Source organism: Phoca vitulina, unplaced genomic scaffold (assembly GCF_004348235.1).
Source record: "Phoca vitulina isolate PV1807 unplaced genomic scaffold, GSC_HSeal_1.0 scaffold33, whole genome shotgun sequence".
Classification (NCBI taxonomy): Eukaryota; Metazoa; Chordata; class Mammalia; order Carnivora; family Phocidae; genus Phoca; species Phoca vitulina.
The window spans coordinates 18806322-18820358 of record NW_022589736.1 but is presented as its reverse complement, the minus strand read 5'-3'; the positions used below and the strand labels follow the sequence as shown (position 1 = coordinate 18820358).

Genomic DNA, 14037 nt, shown 5'->3' with positions numbered 1-14037 from the left:
CGCGGAGCAGGGAGCCCGATGCGGGGCTCGATTCCAGGACCCTCGGATCATGATCCGAGCTGAAGGCAGACGCTTAACGACTAAGCCACCCAGGCGCTCCCTGATTATTATAGTCTTTTAATACCCATAAAGTGACAGAGAAACACTGAGAAACTTAAAAGATCATGGAATGCCAAGATTTCATTTTAGGCACTCTGAATTCATTTCTAAAAATTGTAATCCATAGGGGTGCCTGGGTGGCTCCATCATTAAGCATCTGCCTTCGGCTCAGGTCATGGTCCCAGGGTCCTGGGATAGAGCCCCGCATCAGGCTCCCTGCTCTGCGGGAAGTCTGCTTCTCCCTCTCCCACTCCCCCTGCTTGTGTTCCTGCTCTCGCTATCTCTCTGTGTCAAAAAATAAATAAAATCTTTTTAAAAAATAAAAAAATAAAAATAAAAATTGTAATCCATAGTTTAAAAAAAAACTTTAGCAAAAGTTACGCGCACACACACACACACACACAAAGCAGTCATTCCATTAATTATAAACAGCTAAAATATCATTCAAGACTTTTTACTATACTTATTCACTGTCATTTTCTCATAGAACACAGAATAGTTTAAAACACAAACATAATCAATTAATAATTCTAGCACAGACTAAACAAGAATATGCTTATTTTCTTGAATTAGGTTCCAACTAAGAAGATGAGAAAAATTGGACAGAAAGTCAAGACATTCCATGCTTCTTACCTTCATAACCTCTAGAGCATAAATCATCTGTGGTTCCATAGATTTTCCATCTGCTCCATAAACCAGAACCCTTGTAGAGCATAATATTCTTTTCTTGTTTATTGCCATAGTTAAAAAATAAATCTTCTCCCTTGATCCCCAAAAGTGTGTCATTTTTGCACTCCCATTTCTGAAATTCGCTCTTCGGGTCACAGGCATATAGAGTGACAGCAACCCAATCCGTTTTTGATGGTACCCCCAAACATAATTTAAAAGCAACACTCATAATCCGGGATTCAGACACCCATCGGAATTTCTGTGCCTCATTGTCCTGGTTGCAAACTGCTGTTTGGACTGCACTGGGACTTAATGCTTCCACGCAGCGCTTGTGATCTTCATTATATATCAAAAATTGCTTAGTGTCTGTTTAAAAAATAAAAGAAAGAAACAAGAAAAGATGCTTAAGTGGATACATGTGACAAAGAATATTTTAGGTCAAAATTCCCAATGTTTCCATTTCCATAAAATTTATGATCCCAGGAGAAGGTGTGAAGGGGACTCTGGGCCAGCTCAGCTCCCTCTGTGAGGGGCTGGGGATGGTGGAGGGGGCAGTCCTTGAGGCTGGAGAGAGAGACTGGGGGGAAAGACCTCTCCTGGAAGAGCACAGGGCCCCAGCAACTGGCTGGAAATCCTCACAACATGCTAGTTCATTAGGGGGAGTATTACAAAAAGGCCTGCCTTAAATGCACACAAATTGTAGTGTAGCAAACATAAAAGGTAGAGAACAGAGAAAGAAATAATAACCATCTGAGAAAAGAAAATTTAGATATAAGGGATGCCTGGGTGGCTCAGAAGGTTAAATGTCTGCCTTCAGCTCAGGTCATGAGCCCAGGGTGCTGGGATCGAGCCCTGCATGGGGCTCCTTGCTCAGCGGGGAGTCAGCTTCTCCCTCTGCCTCTGCCGCTCCCCCTGCTTGCACTCTCACACTCTCTTGCTCTCTCTCTTTCTGGCAAATAAATAAATAAAATCTTAAAAAAAAAAGAAAATTTATACATGAATACAATAAGCTGTAGAATTAAATATATGTGTACCCTGGAATAGAATTTTGAAGTCTGATTCATCCCTACTCTCTTTGAGATAGAGGAAGCTCATATGTAATTATTCTAATTATAACATTAGCAAGGTTTTTTGTAACTTAAAAGATAATTTCATTTTAGGAAATTTTACCCTTATGTCCAGCAAATCTTTGAACTAAATGCTTTCCAAATAGCCCTGCTAGAGAAGTGTTTTATTTTGTTTTGTTTTGTTTTGTTTTCCCTTGCAACAATAGATAACTTAGTAATGTAGCATCTAGAGCTAAGTTAGTATCTGTTATATAATTTTAACTTTCGGGGAGCCTGAGTGGCTCAGTCGTTAAGCATCTGCCTTCGGCTCAGGTCATGGTCCCAGGGTCCTGGGATCGAGCCCCACATCGGGCTCCCTCCTCAGCGGGAAGCCTGCTTCTCCCTTTCCCACTCCTCCTGCTCGTGTTCCCTCTCTCGCTGTGTTTTCCCTGTCAAATAAATAAATAAAATCTTAAAAAAATAATTTTAACTTTCATTTTATTGGCATACTCAAGCTAGCTTTTGTATAACAAGAAGATACAAAAATGTACTTATAAGTGTAATAATTTATCAAGTTTGCAGTAAAGGTTAAATAAATACAAGTTTTTATTTCATTTGAGGTAATACTTATGAGAATAACTACAAATAAAGTGTTGTTTTATTCTTATAATTTGGGGCTGGTAATTTAAATAAATATGCATAGATGGCTTATGGTACACAGTGGCTAGCTGGCAAAACTGAACTTCCTGTTGCCAAAAAAAAAAAAAAAGAAGAAGAAGAAGAAGAAAAAGAAAAAAAAAGCATCTGAAAAGCATATTTTTCCACTTAAAACTGAATTCATGTAAAGGTTTTTCCTTTTTGTTTATTTTTTTTAAGAATAGACAAATGAACGTACTTTTCATTTTACGACACAAATATCAAACATTACCTCGGAAGATCTACTAAATTCCTTCTACGTAAGTGTTCTTTCAAAATGAGCTGGTAGTACTGCAGGTATTCGAGGGTCTGACTAAATTAGCTCGTTATTTTTAATCAAATCATCCCAGTGAAATATAACAAAGTAATAAAAGTACTACTGGCAGAGTCCTTCACCGTTTACTAAACATTTTCACAAACCATATTCTATTTACTGTCCTCAACACCCCTGTCAGGTTAGCACCATTGCATTCTGAGATCAGTTCTTGGGCCATCAATTTAGGGCTTACGATGGATCTTTGCCTTGAAAGATTATTTTCCCCTGCCCTGCTCCTGCATCTGCTCTTGTCCCACACTTGTTAGAGACCTCCTGTCTGGGTTCCTAATTTGGTGCTACTTTGAATCTTAGCCGGACTTCCTTGGCTGGGTTTCTCATTTCTGTTGGTTTGATTTCTTGGAATTGGGACTCAATAGAGTCTCAATTCAGAACACCTGCTTCTGTTGGCTTCTCTGGAGTTGACATCTGTCAACTCAGCGTTCAATGCCCGGCCGGAGCTCCTCCCATTTAGCTGAACTCCTTCCCCGGCTTGATCTCATCTTGTTGTTGCTCATGCCATAGTGTGACAAGATGAGTAACTTTCTGCATTGGCAATAAAATTAAAATATTACAAATATGCTGTTTTGTTCATAATAAAACACAGTAGATAGGAAAACAAAAAGTTAAAAAAAAAAACAATTACTGTGATCATTTACCACACACAAATGTAAATCTAGGCTCTTCTAATCTAAAACGGTAATGAAGTCTGAAAATTTTGTCATATAGATCTGTAAACTCAACTATACTACCCTTTACATTTAATTTCCTTGCTATTCTGCCTATTGTTTTCCTATCTAGACTTATCTTCCACTTTTCAGATAGTTTTGCTCAGTAACATCTCATCAACAGAAATATCTTCCACCTCATACTTCAGCATTATTGAACAGCCGACATTTATTCATCACCCAAATTTAGTCATATAACCCATTGGTCACCAGCCATTTAAGGTAAGGTGCTTGAGAGTTTTCATGCACAAATAGTGTTCTTCCTTCAGAGATTTTTTATCCTTATTTGACTTTTATTTCATGTACTTTATTTTCATCTGCAGTTCCATCTTAATTTTTCTCTAAATATCATGGCATTTAATGAGCAAACATCCAATCTTCTGTTTTTCATTAATGGCACCATCATCCACTCATATCCCTAAGCCAAAAACCTAGGACATCCTGGATACCCAGCTTTCCTTCACTTTCTAGAACAAAAGCAGAATCTCCTGGCTCTACCCAGAAATATACTGTGACAATTTTATGTGTCAGCTTGGCTAGGACACAGTACCCAGATATTTGGTCAAACACCAGTCTGGGGCACCTGGGTGGCTCAGATGGTTAAGCGTCTGCCTTCGGCTCAAGTCATGATCCCAGAGTCCTGGGATTGAGTCCCGCATCGGGCTCCCCGCTCTGCGGGGAGCCTGCTTCTCCCTCTGCCTCTCTCTCTCTCTCTGTCTCTCATGAATAAATAAATAAAATCTTTAAAACAAACAAACAAACAAACAAAAACACCAGTCTGGATGTTGCTGTGAAGGTTTGTTTGTTCATTCGTTTGTTTGATAAGATTAACATTTGAATCAGTAGACTTTGAGTAAAGTAGATTATCCTCAGTACTGTGGGTGGGCCTTATCCAGTCAGTTGAAGGCCTTTAGAGATAACAGACAGAGGTCCCTAAAGAGGAAAAATCCCTACCTCCAGATTGCCTTCGGAATTGAAATGCAGTATCAACTCCTTCTTGAGTTTCCAGCCTGCCAGTTTACCCCTGTAGATTTTGGACTCACCAGCCTTCACAACTGCATGAGCCAATTCCTTCAATATCTCTCAAACGATAGACAGAAGATGATTGATACATGGATAGATGGTAGATGGATGGATAGATAGATAGATAGATAGATAGATAGATAGATAGAGGGATACACACACATATAAACACACTCACATACCCTTTTGGTTCTGTTTCTCTGGAGAACCCTGACAAATATATATACACTCTAATCCATTCTTTTCTTTCTTTTCACCCTAGACCAAGCCACCATAGTCTTACTCCAGTCTTCCTCTCTTTGAAATGCAAAGAAGATAACACTTGATCGGGGCGCCTGGGTGGCTCAGTTGGTTAAGCGACTGCCTTCGGCTCAGGTCATGATCCTGGAGTCCTGGGATCGAGTCCCGCATCGGGCTCCCTGCTCAGCAGGAAGTCTGCTTCTCCCTCTGACCCTCCCCGCTCTCATGTGCTCTCTCTCTCTCATTCTTGCTCTCTCAAATGAATAAATAAATAAATAAAATATTAAAAAAAAAGAAGATAACACTTGATCTCCCAGTTTCCTGGGTGAGATGGGTCTAATTTGCTACCTGACTCCAAATTGCAGTACCTCCCTAATGTAATGGGTTGTTTCCACTTAACTATATAAAAGAGTCAGATTTCTCTCTGTTTTTGCAGGCTCTTTAGCGGATTACCTGTGATGTGCATCCCATTCTGGCTGAATGCTTATTCAACCATAACATGTTTTCTTATTCTTCTACCTTTGTGAGAGGTTTTCTAAGTTGGGAGGAGATTTTGTTTTTAACTGTATTTTCTTTTTTTAAAGATTTTATTTACTTATTTGACAGAGAGAGACACAGCAAGAGAGGAAACACAAGCAGGGGGAGTGGGAGAGGGAGAAGCAGTCTTCCTGCAGAGCAGGGAGCCCGATGCGGGGCTTGATCCCAGGACCCTGGGATCATGACCTGAGCTGAAGGCAGACGCTTAACCAACTGAGCCACCCAGGTGCCCCAACTATATTTTCCCAACAATTTAAATCCTTCAAGAGTGTGCTACTGTACACAAGAGAAAAACATCAACCTCCACATCCTAGCTCCCTGGGGGGGACATGATCCTGTCCCTGCTCTCACCCACCACCTTCCAGCCACAAGGCCTTTCTGTTCCTCAAACACTTCATTTCCACTTGAGAAACTTCATATTTCAAATTCTCTCTTCTTGGAATGCTCTTTAAGGTCCCAGCTCAAGTGTCAACTCCTTAGTGAGCAGACTATCCAAATTTTGCTCTTTTATTTTCTATATAATATTCATAACCATCTTAAAATATATTCTTTTTAAAAAATCATTTAGTTATGTTTTGTCCATGTCCTTCTACTGGAATGTAAATCCCACAAGTAGAAAGACTTAATCTTTCTGGTTCAGGACTGTATCCTCTCTTTTTGGAGCAAAATAGTCTGTCCACAAATATTAGTTGAATGAATGAAAGAACATTAATTTAATCTGAAGCATCTTGACGAATAACCCAGATGCATTATTTTATTTAATAACAGATGAATGATGATGGGTGTATTTAATGTTGCCTCTTCCCTTAAAAGTTTATTTTTAGCAAAGAACAATTTATAAATATTTATAAAGGAGTACTTGGAAATGAAAAGTTTCTATTTCAATTCAACCTTATCTATTCTGGTTTCCTTTATTTATCTTTGACATTAGGGAGCAGTGCAAGTTTGATATTGTCTTTGCTAGACAATATAAGGAAATGTAACATTATCACTTTATGATTCCAGTCATCCACTATTCCTCTCCCCCACTAATCAACACGGAGTTTTCCTTTTATCATGGTCTCTGTGCAGTTGTCTCTGATTTCTTCCTCTGAAACGGATTCAAGGCCTTGACCGAAAGGCAACTTGTGGTATTTTTGCCACTATGAACCACACCAACGTTTTCTATGTATAAACATTCTGTTCTCTGTCTATACTAATTATGTTATTACAATAGAAACCGTACAAAGCTAACAAATGAGGACAATGAAATTGCTCTATTCATTTCTCTGCCATCTCAATTATGAGATTGAATGTGTGTTTTTCTTTCTGCTTTTTAAATACTTACACATCAGAAATTTATTTATAGAATTGAGGAGACCCTTCTTCCATCTTATCTCTATCTTCCTCATCTCGTATTAATTTTTCAAGAAATATGTGCAGGTGCTGTGTAGGTGATATTGCAAGGACAAACCAGAGACAACTTCTGTGCCCCACTGAGCTCCTACCACCTGTAGTTAATTCAAAGGCAGAAACCTCAAAGGTCAAAATACACTCAGGAAAGAAGCAGTAAGTTTCAATTCAATATCTCAAGTCAAAATAACTGAAGATTAGATATCCAATAACATAAGTTTGAATATTCTTTTTTTTTAAATACGTTCCACACCCAGCAAGGAGCCCAACTCAGGGCCCAAACCCACGACCCCGAGATCAAGATTGGAGCTGAGATCAAGAGTCAGATGCCTAGCTAACTGAGCCACCCAGGCACCCCATGAGGGTGAATACTCGTTTAAGCATATTTTAACAGTTTAAAGTTTTTCCATAACATTGAGCAAATAATTAAATTTCTAAATTGACTAGCAAAGAAAATGAGGTTATTAAATTCGACTACCTAGAGATAGAACTATTATGTGCTCTATTTCCTTATACATTTGTAGACTTTCCCCACTATCGATAAATCAAATGCTGATCTACTAACATGAAAAACAATCTTTTGCAAGACAGAGAAGCTGGATATGAGGAAAATAAGTGGATATTTTGTAGCAGATGCTGCCAGAACTCTACTTATTTCTTCTTGCCTTTTGCCAGTTCAGTGCCTATGAGTCCCACTCCTCAATGTCAGCACAGTATCTCTGGGCCTGGGGCGCATCAGAGGACCCTGTGCCTACATGCCGCGAAGACAAGAAAGGTCAGAGAATGGAGGCCCCCCTGGAGTAGCCCTTCACCACTGACTGATAGCAATTGATGAATAAACACCCCCAATCCTTGCCATGTTGAGTGGGATGACTCTGAGGCACATAGTCTACATTGTCACCCAGAGCACCCCAGCAGGGCTGAACTCCAGGTGTCCACAGTGGTCACTGGCTCCTCCCCTTCCCAGTCTCACCTTCACACTCCTCTGCCAGTGTTTCCTGGGACTGTTTCCCACGTGAACTACTTCACTCCAATCACTGTCAGAGATAGTGTCTTAAACAACCCAAACCAAGAATTCTGTCCCTAAAGCCTCAGTAAATGAATGTAAAACCTACATAGGTGTCCTCCAAGAACTAAAGTTAAGTGAAAAGCAGATATTTATCATGCACCAAGTACCTGCAAAAAACTATGCCAAGTGCTGGGGGCGGGGGTGGAGGGCAGACTAAGGATCACAGTGTTAGGTTTGGCAATGTCGAACAGAAGAATAAAGGAAAAATTGAGAGTTATTTTAGTTTTCACATTGATCCTTCATTTATTCACCAAATATTCAGAGAACCTAATAATTTAAGTCACTGCATTTGGCTGTTTGGGGAGGTCCAAGGGTGAATCCAATAGGGGTTATGACCTCAGGAGAAAGGAGAGGGCAGGAGTAAGGAATTTCTCCAACTTCCTGTCTCCCTTCCTAAAGATATGAACAGCAACACCCTTCCTGGGTTTGTTCACTCCCATCTCAGTAGGTCTCCCTACTGAGTCTGCTGATCTCTTTACCTGGGTCCTGGATTCTACCCCCTTCTACCTCTCCACTTGTTCTCCCTTCCTTTCTCTCCTAGATCTTCAACCTCAGAATGCCAGCCACTCCCCCAATTCTAGGACAAACAAACAAAATCTGTAGGTAAGAAGTTGACCTCCACCACTCTTCCTTCTTCCCCTCACAGTCATGCTAACTACCTAATTAATCTTTATGTATCGTGTCCATCTGATCATGACATAATCACACTGGCTGTGTGACTTTGGTCAAGTTTCTAAACCACTCTGTGCTTCCTTTTTTCCATCTGAAAAATGAGGGGAAAATAATAGGACCTGCTGGTTGTTGTGAGGATTCAATGAGATCATCTAAATAAGGCACTGAGAACAGTTCCTGACACATAGAAACTGCTATCTACATGTTAAGTATTATCATTAATTTGGGAAAATCAGTCTTGAAGACAGCATGGAATGGTTGAGAAGAGGATGAGACTAGAGAAAATAGAGCTGTTGCAGCTCAGAGACAGGAACAGAAGAACAGAGATGGTGGAGACTCCAGAGATTCCAAACTCTAGAGACCAGTTAATGTGGTGGAGAAAGGTATATTCTTTGGGGTCAGCAAATTTGTGATCAAATTCTGGTTCCACCATTCGCTGGTTGTGTTGCTCAGTTAAATTAATCATTCCTGCCTCGATTTCCTCATCTGTAAAATAGGGATAATAATGCTCCATGATAGAGTTGCTATGAACTTCTAAATGAGATAATTTATATAAAACACCCAGCATATCATTTTGCATATAGTAAACATTCCAGGAGTAATGCCCTCCTTCTCCTCCCCGAGTGAAAAGTCTAAACAGTTGACACAAATAGAGGGACTAAGTCCTTCTTTGACGTACTGTTGTTTTGAACACATTTTATGTCTTTCCTTGTCAACACACTCCAGCTGGCAAACTCTTAGCCTCAGAGCCAGAAGACAATAGTCAAGAATCAGCTCTGGTCCTTATTGGCTAGCTGACTTCTGAGCCTGTTTTCTCATGCAGTAAAATGTGGATGGTAACATCTACCCATCTTACCTCATGGGGCTATTGTTAAGGATCTGAAGATGATTAATGAATGGGACTAAGGATCTGAATGGGCTCTGTGACTTTAGCTTGGTTTTTAAGTGGACAAATTTGTCTTCGAATACTTTCTCCTTTCGAGGTCAGTTTCAATTCTTTTTGAAAGGGTACTTGCTTTCTTACCTGCTTTACCCTCACTTTTGTTCTGACTGATTTCCACTAGTCTCCTCTATGGACCAAACTAACCACATGATGTTTCCATCCAACAATGCTTGATGGTAGCCAAGAGGCAAGAGGACATTAGTGGTCTCATTTTGACATCAGTTTGACTCCCTTTCTGCCATGGAAATATGCTACCTCAGAAGCTACTTTCTTTTGTTACACTCCTCTTGTGGCCTCGGTGACCTCTTAGTTCTCCCTTGGCTGCTCGTGTCCCAGTCCCACCGGCCAGATCTGAGTGTTGAAGGATGCCTGTGCTCTCTAGCTCCCTTTTGAAGACAAGGGTCTTTGTCTTTAACTGAGGTTGAGCACATTTGACTCTGTAAAGTTCACATTTAACCAATGATGACTCCTCCTACTGAGAAATTAGGTTCAGCACCCTCACAAGGCACTGAATTGTCATGTAACAAAGCAATTGTCATCTTATCTTTAACTGCAATATCCTACATACACAGATCTCCATTTCTCAATTTCAGAAAAGTCAGATGAAGTTTGGAACAATAACACAAAAAATAGACAAATATAAGAACAATGGAAAAAAAGAAAGATGACAAGAACTTGGTTTTGCTCAATAACTTTAAAAAGTATGTCTTAAATCCGGCATCTAAAAGAAGTCATATGTAAAGGAAGAAATGAAGAGACTAGAAATAAAGAAAATTAGAAATATCATAAGGAAAATTTTATGAAAATTAAAATGATGACGGGAATGGCAGTGGGGAATTGTTTCTTGAAGAAATTCTAGATTGGTATTAACCAATCACTCATTCAGCAAAAAAAAAAAAAAAAAAAAAAAAAGAATTGCTTCTGTTTAACAGAAAGAATACTCTATTGGGAGTCAGGAGTCCTGAGTGCTAAATGTGTTGTGCCATTAACTAGTTGTGAGACTCTGGAAAGATCACTTAACCTGTCAGGACTTCAGTGTTCTTACCTATAAAACATGGAGGTTGGATGCAGCATGAGACTGTGCCAGAGATCAAATTCACTGTATTTGTTTTACATTCACTGGCTAGTGAGGTCCTATTGTTGGCATCTTTTCCAACTCTGCCTCCAGTGACATCACATTGGTAGTTTGAAATCGAATTCTTCTTGCTAACAGATAGCAGGGCAAGAAAAGGGTGAGAACTTCCCTCCCCTTTAAGCTTGGCCTCCTGGCCCCTCGAGGTATGACATGGATGCTCACAGTGCTGATGATGTGATATGCGCTCGGGGAGGTGGGAGAAAGAGTTCTCGGTTGAAAAAAAAAATAAACCACAGAAAGTAGGGAGACCTTTCTGTGGGTTTTCTTCATGGGTCGGGAGCCAGGGCAGGGGGTACAGGGGGTAAGGGAATTCATATACCCTTTGTTCTACTGCTTTGTTACTAAGTACCAGTTACTTAGTACTTAGTACTAAGTTACAAAGTAACAAAGTACCAAGAAAGAGGTAAAATCAGAATTATAGGCTCTCAAGGAAAAAAATTCCGGAAGGGGCTCCCTCACCCATGTTTTTGTTTGTTTTTTATTCCTTGAGTAAACAGATCTTCAGCACCTCCCTGCTTCCCCCATATTTATGCCCATGAAGAGGAAGACATTCATCAGAGTAAGGCATCCTGCTGTCTCAAGGAGGGAAACTTTCCTAAACAAATTGAGAAACATTTCTTGCCCCAGAACATTAAGAGTCAGTTTGAAGAAAATTAGTATCTATGCTGCCCAATATGGTAGCCATTAGCCCTAAGGGTCTATTGTACACTTGAAATGAGGCCAGTCTGAATTGAAATGTGTTCTAAGTACAAAATACACACTGGATTTTGAAAATTTAACTTTTAAAAAATAAATGTAAAAATATCCCAATACATTTTATACTGATTAATCTTCACTAGAGGTATTTTGGATATATTGGGTTAAATAAAATATATTCATAAAATCAGTGTCATCTGTTTCTTTTTACTTTTTTTTAGTGTGGCTACATAATGTAACCAATGATGTTTCTATTGGACTGCCTGGGCTAGAATCCAGGTCCCACACAGAGCCCTTGAACTGTTCATCCAGATTCTGTTTGAAGACCTCCAGTGACAGGGAACTTACTCCTAAGCAGACTATTCTATTTGAGACAGTACAACTCTTAGATTTTCATTGGTTTTAATTTTAACCTTTGGGGCCACAAGACAGACTTCCAAGATGAACACTGTGTTAATGTCTAACATCAGCCTGTGGTCTTCTCCCATTTGGATTAAGCATCTCCTCCTTCAGCACCCCTTACTCACTGAGAGATAGGCTTTGTAATCAGGAATAAGGCAAAATACCTTTTCAGACTCCAAGAACCTCAGCATGCTTTCTTGGGAAATCTCTCCTTTAAATGCTTAATCTCTCCTTTAATGGGAAATCTTTCCTTTAAATGCTTAATATACTGCTTTTATTGGATAATTTGTTACTACTGTGGGTACAAGAAGTCACTACTTTTAATAGCTAGCACTTAGGAAGCAATTCCTATGGGCCACACTATGTTCTAAACATTTTCCTTTTTTTTTTTTTTTTTTTTTTTTTTTAAAGATTTTTTATTTATTTATTTGAGAGAGAGAGAATGAGAGAGAGCAAGCACATGAGAGGGGGAGGGTCAGAGGGAGAAGCAGACTCCCTGCCGAGCAGGGAGCCCGATGCGGGACTCGATCCAGGGACTCCAGGATCATGACCTGAGCCGAAGGCAGTCGCTTAACCAACTGAGCCACCCAGGCGCCCAACATTTTCCATTTTGTAACTCACTGAATCTTGCAAAAACATGGTGCAGGTAACATTATGCTCCCCATTTTAGGAACAGGGAAACTACAACACAGAGTAAGTTCCTGGCAGGGGCAGGGGACTTTCACTTGTGCTTTTATAATCACCGCTACTTCTTTTTTCTTTTTTTTTAAGTAGGCTCCACACCCAGCATGGAGTCCAGCATGGGGTTTGAACCCACCACCCCATGATCAAGACCTGAGCTGAAATCAAGAGCTGGATGCTTAACTGACTGAGCCACCCAGGTGCCCCATATAATCACTGCTACTTAATGCTCATTATGATTTAATGTTTTCTGTGGTCTGCACCCTCTCTGGAAGTCTCCTGGTGGTGGCCGTTTCTGTGTTATTGTTGTGCTCCCAGTCCTGCCCCCACCATTACATGGAGAGTATGGAGTGCCGTTTGCACAGACTGCACACAGATGACCTGTGCTGATTTGGGAGAAAAGAAGGGGGATCAGGAACGAAAAGTTCAAAGTTGAGATCCCTTCGATCTCGTTTCAAAAAAAAAAAAAAAAAAGGGAATGAAAATTCTAAGGTACTTTCTTTCTGAAGTTAAATAGGTTGAGTCTAGAGAACTAGAAAAGAGAGACTCAACAACGTCTTTGAGAATTGAAAAGCTGTGAATCTGTTCCTCCTGAGTAATCATCAGTCTCGGGGAGGGGCGGGGAGGGGAAGAGGAAGAAAACAAGCGTAAGTCAGTTTGAACAACTTAGAATACTGATAAGGATGAACTTTGTAGCTGTAAAAAACTACGGATGATTAAAAAGTTTGTTCACAGAAAAAGACGCATTGTGAAAATCTCATGGAATCCATCTTTGGAGGATCATTTATGATCCGATCCTTAGACCCACCGTGAAGAAAGACAACAGTGCCTCCCTCCTTTTGGCCAAAAACTTTCAGAAGATATTTCTTGGTGGTTAGACAGGAATATTGTGAATTGAAAACCAGAACACACAAACTACAGAGGAAATGCTTCTAAGAACAGAGCAGGGAAGGAACAATGGGACATGAGAGAAGTCAGGAGGAGACGGGGGTTCTGTGGGGCTGGGGGCCAGGTGGCTCCTCTGGCCTGAGAAGCAGCCTCCCTACTCCTGGTCCCTGGCTTCCAGGAGGAGGCAACCGGTTTCCCCGCAGAGCCGGTGGTGCAGGGGACTTTTGCTTTCCTCCTCACCACAGGTATTGAAAGGAATCCATTAACCTTGACCCAAAAGGGAAGGTGTGCCATCGCCCCCAGGCCCCAAGTCAGAAAGCTTCCGCTTCAGTCAACTTACCCAACAGCTGTACAGCGACCGGAATGAGAGAGAGGAAAACCAGGAGCAGGGACAGCCTCATGTCCCAGAGTTTATCCTTCGCTTGCACTGATGGAGAGGAGGGGGTAAGAAGGAACCAAAACAATGCAGGCACCCAATCACCCCTTCCGCTACTCTGTTCTCAGAGCTGCCCTGCTGAAAAGAGGTGTGGAGGAAGCTCTCACTTTTAAAGGGCTTCTGAAATTAGGGAAAACCTCCAATAAGGAGATATCCTGTCACATGAGGGTAGTTGGAAAAACAGGAATTCAAAGTTACAACTTTGCTTTGTAAGCTAACTTCTGAGAAGAGCAGACACAGAGGAAGGGAAGAAAGGGACACATGTGGGAGAGGGGTGAGGAAGGGGGGGTGGCGAAAGGGTGATGGTGAGAAACGCAGAGACAGGCTGGCCTGCAGAGAAGGGGAGAAGTGAAACAGCTGTTTGCCTCAGGG

General features: G+C 40.7%; 1 protein-coding gene across 1 annotated transcript in view; it reads right to left on the bottom strand.

Annotated features, from left to right (window-relative positions):
• MRC1 (mannose receptor C-type 1) overlaps positions 1 to 13752 on the bottom strand; it is a 108175-nt gene extending 94423 nt beyond the window's left edge. The window contains exons 1-2 of the mRNA XM_032425886.1: positions 13570 to 13752; positions 733 to 1134 (exon numbers count right to left, since the gene is read on the bottom strand). Coding sequence (XP_032281777.1) covers positions 733 to 1134; positions 13570 to 13630 — 463 coding nt within the window. The 5' untranslated portion in view covers positions 13631 to 13752. The remainder of the gene's footprint in view (positions 1 to 732; positions 1135 to 13569) is intronic.
• Positions 13753 to 14037: the final 285 nt, after the last annotated feature.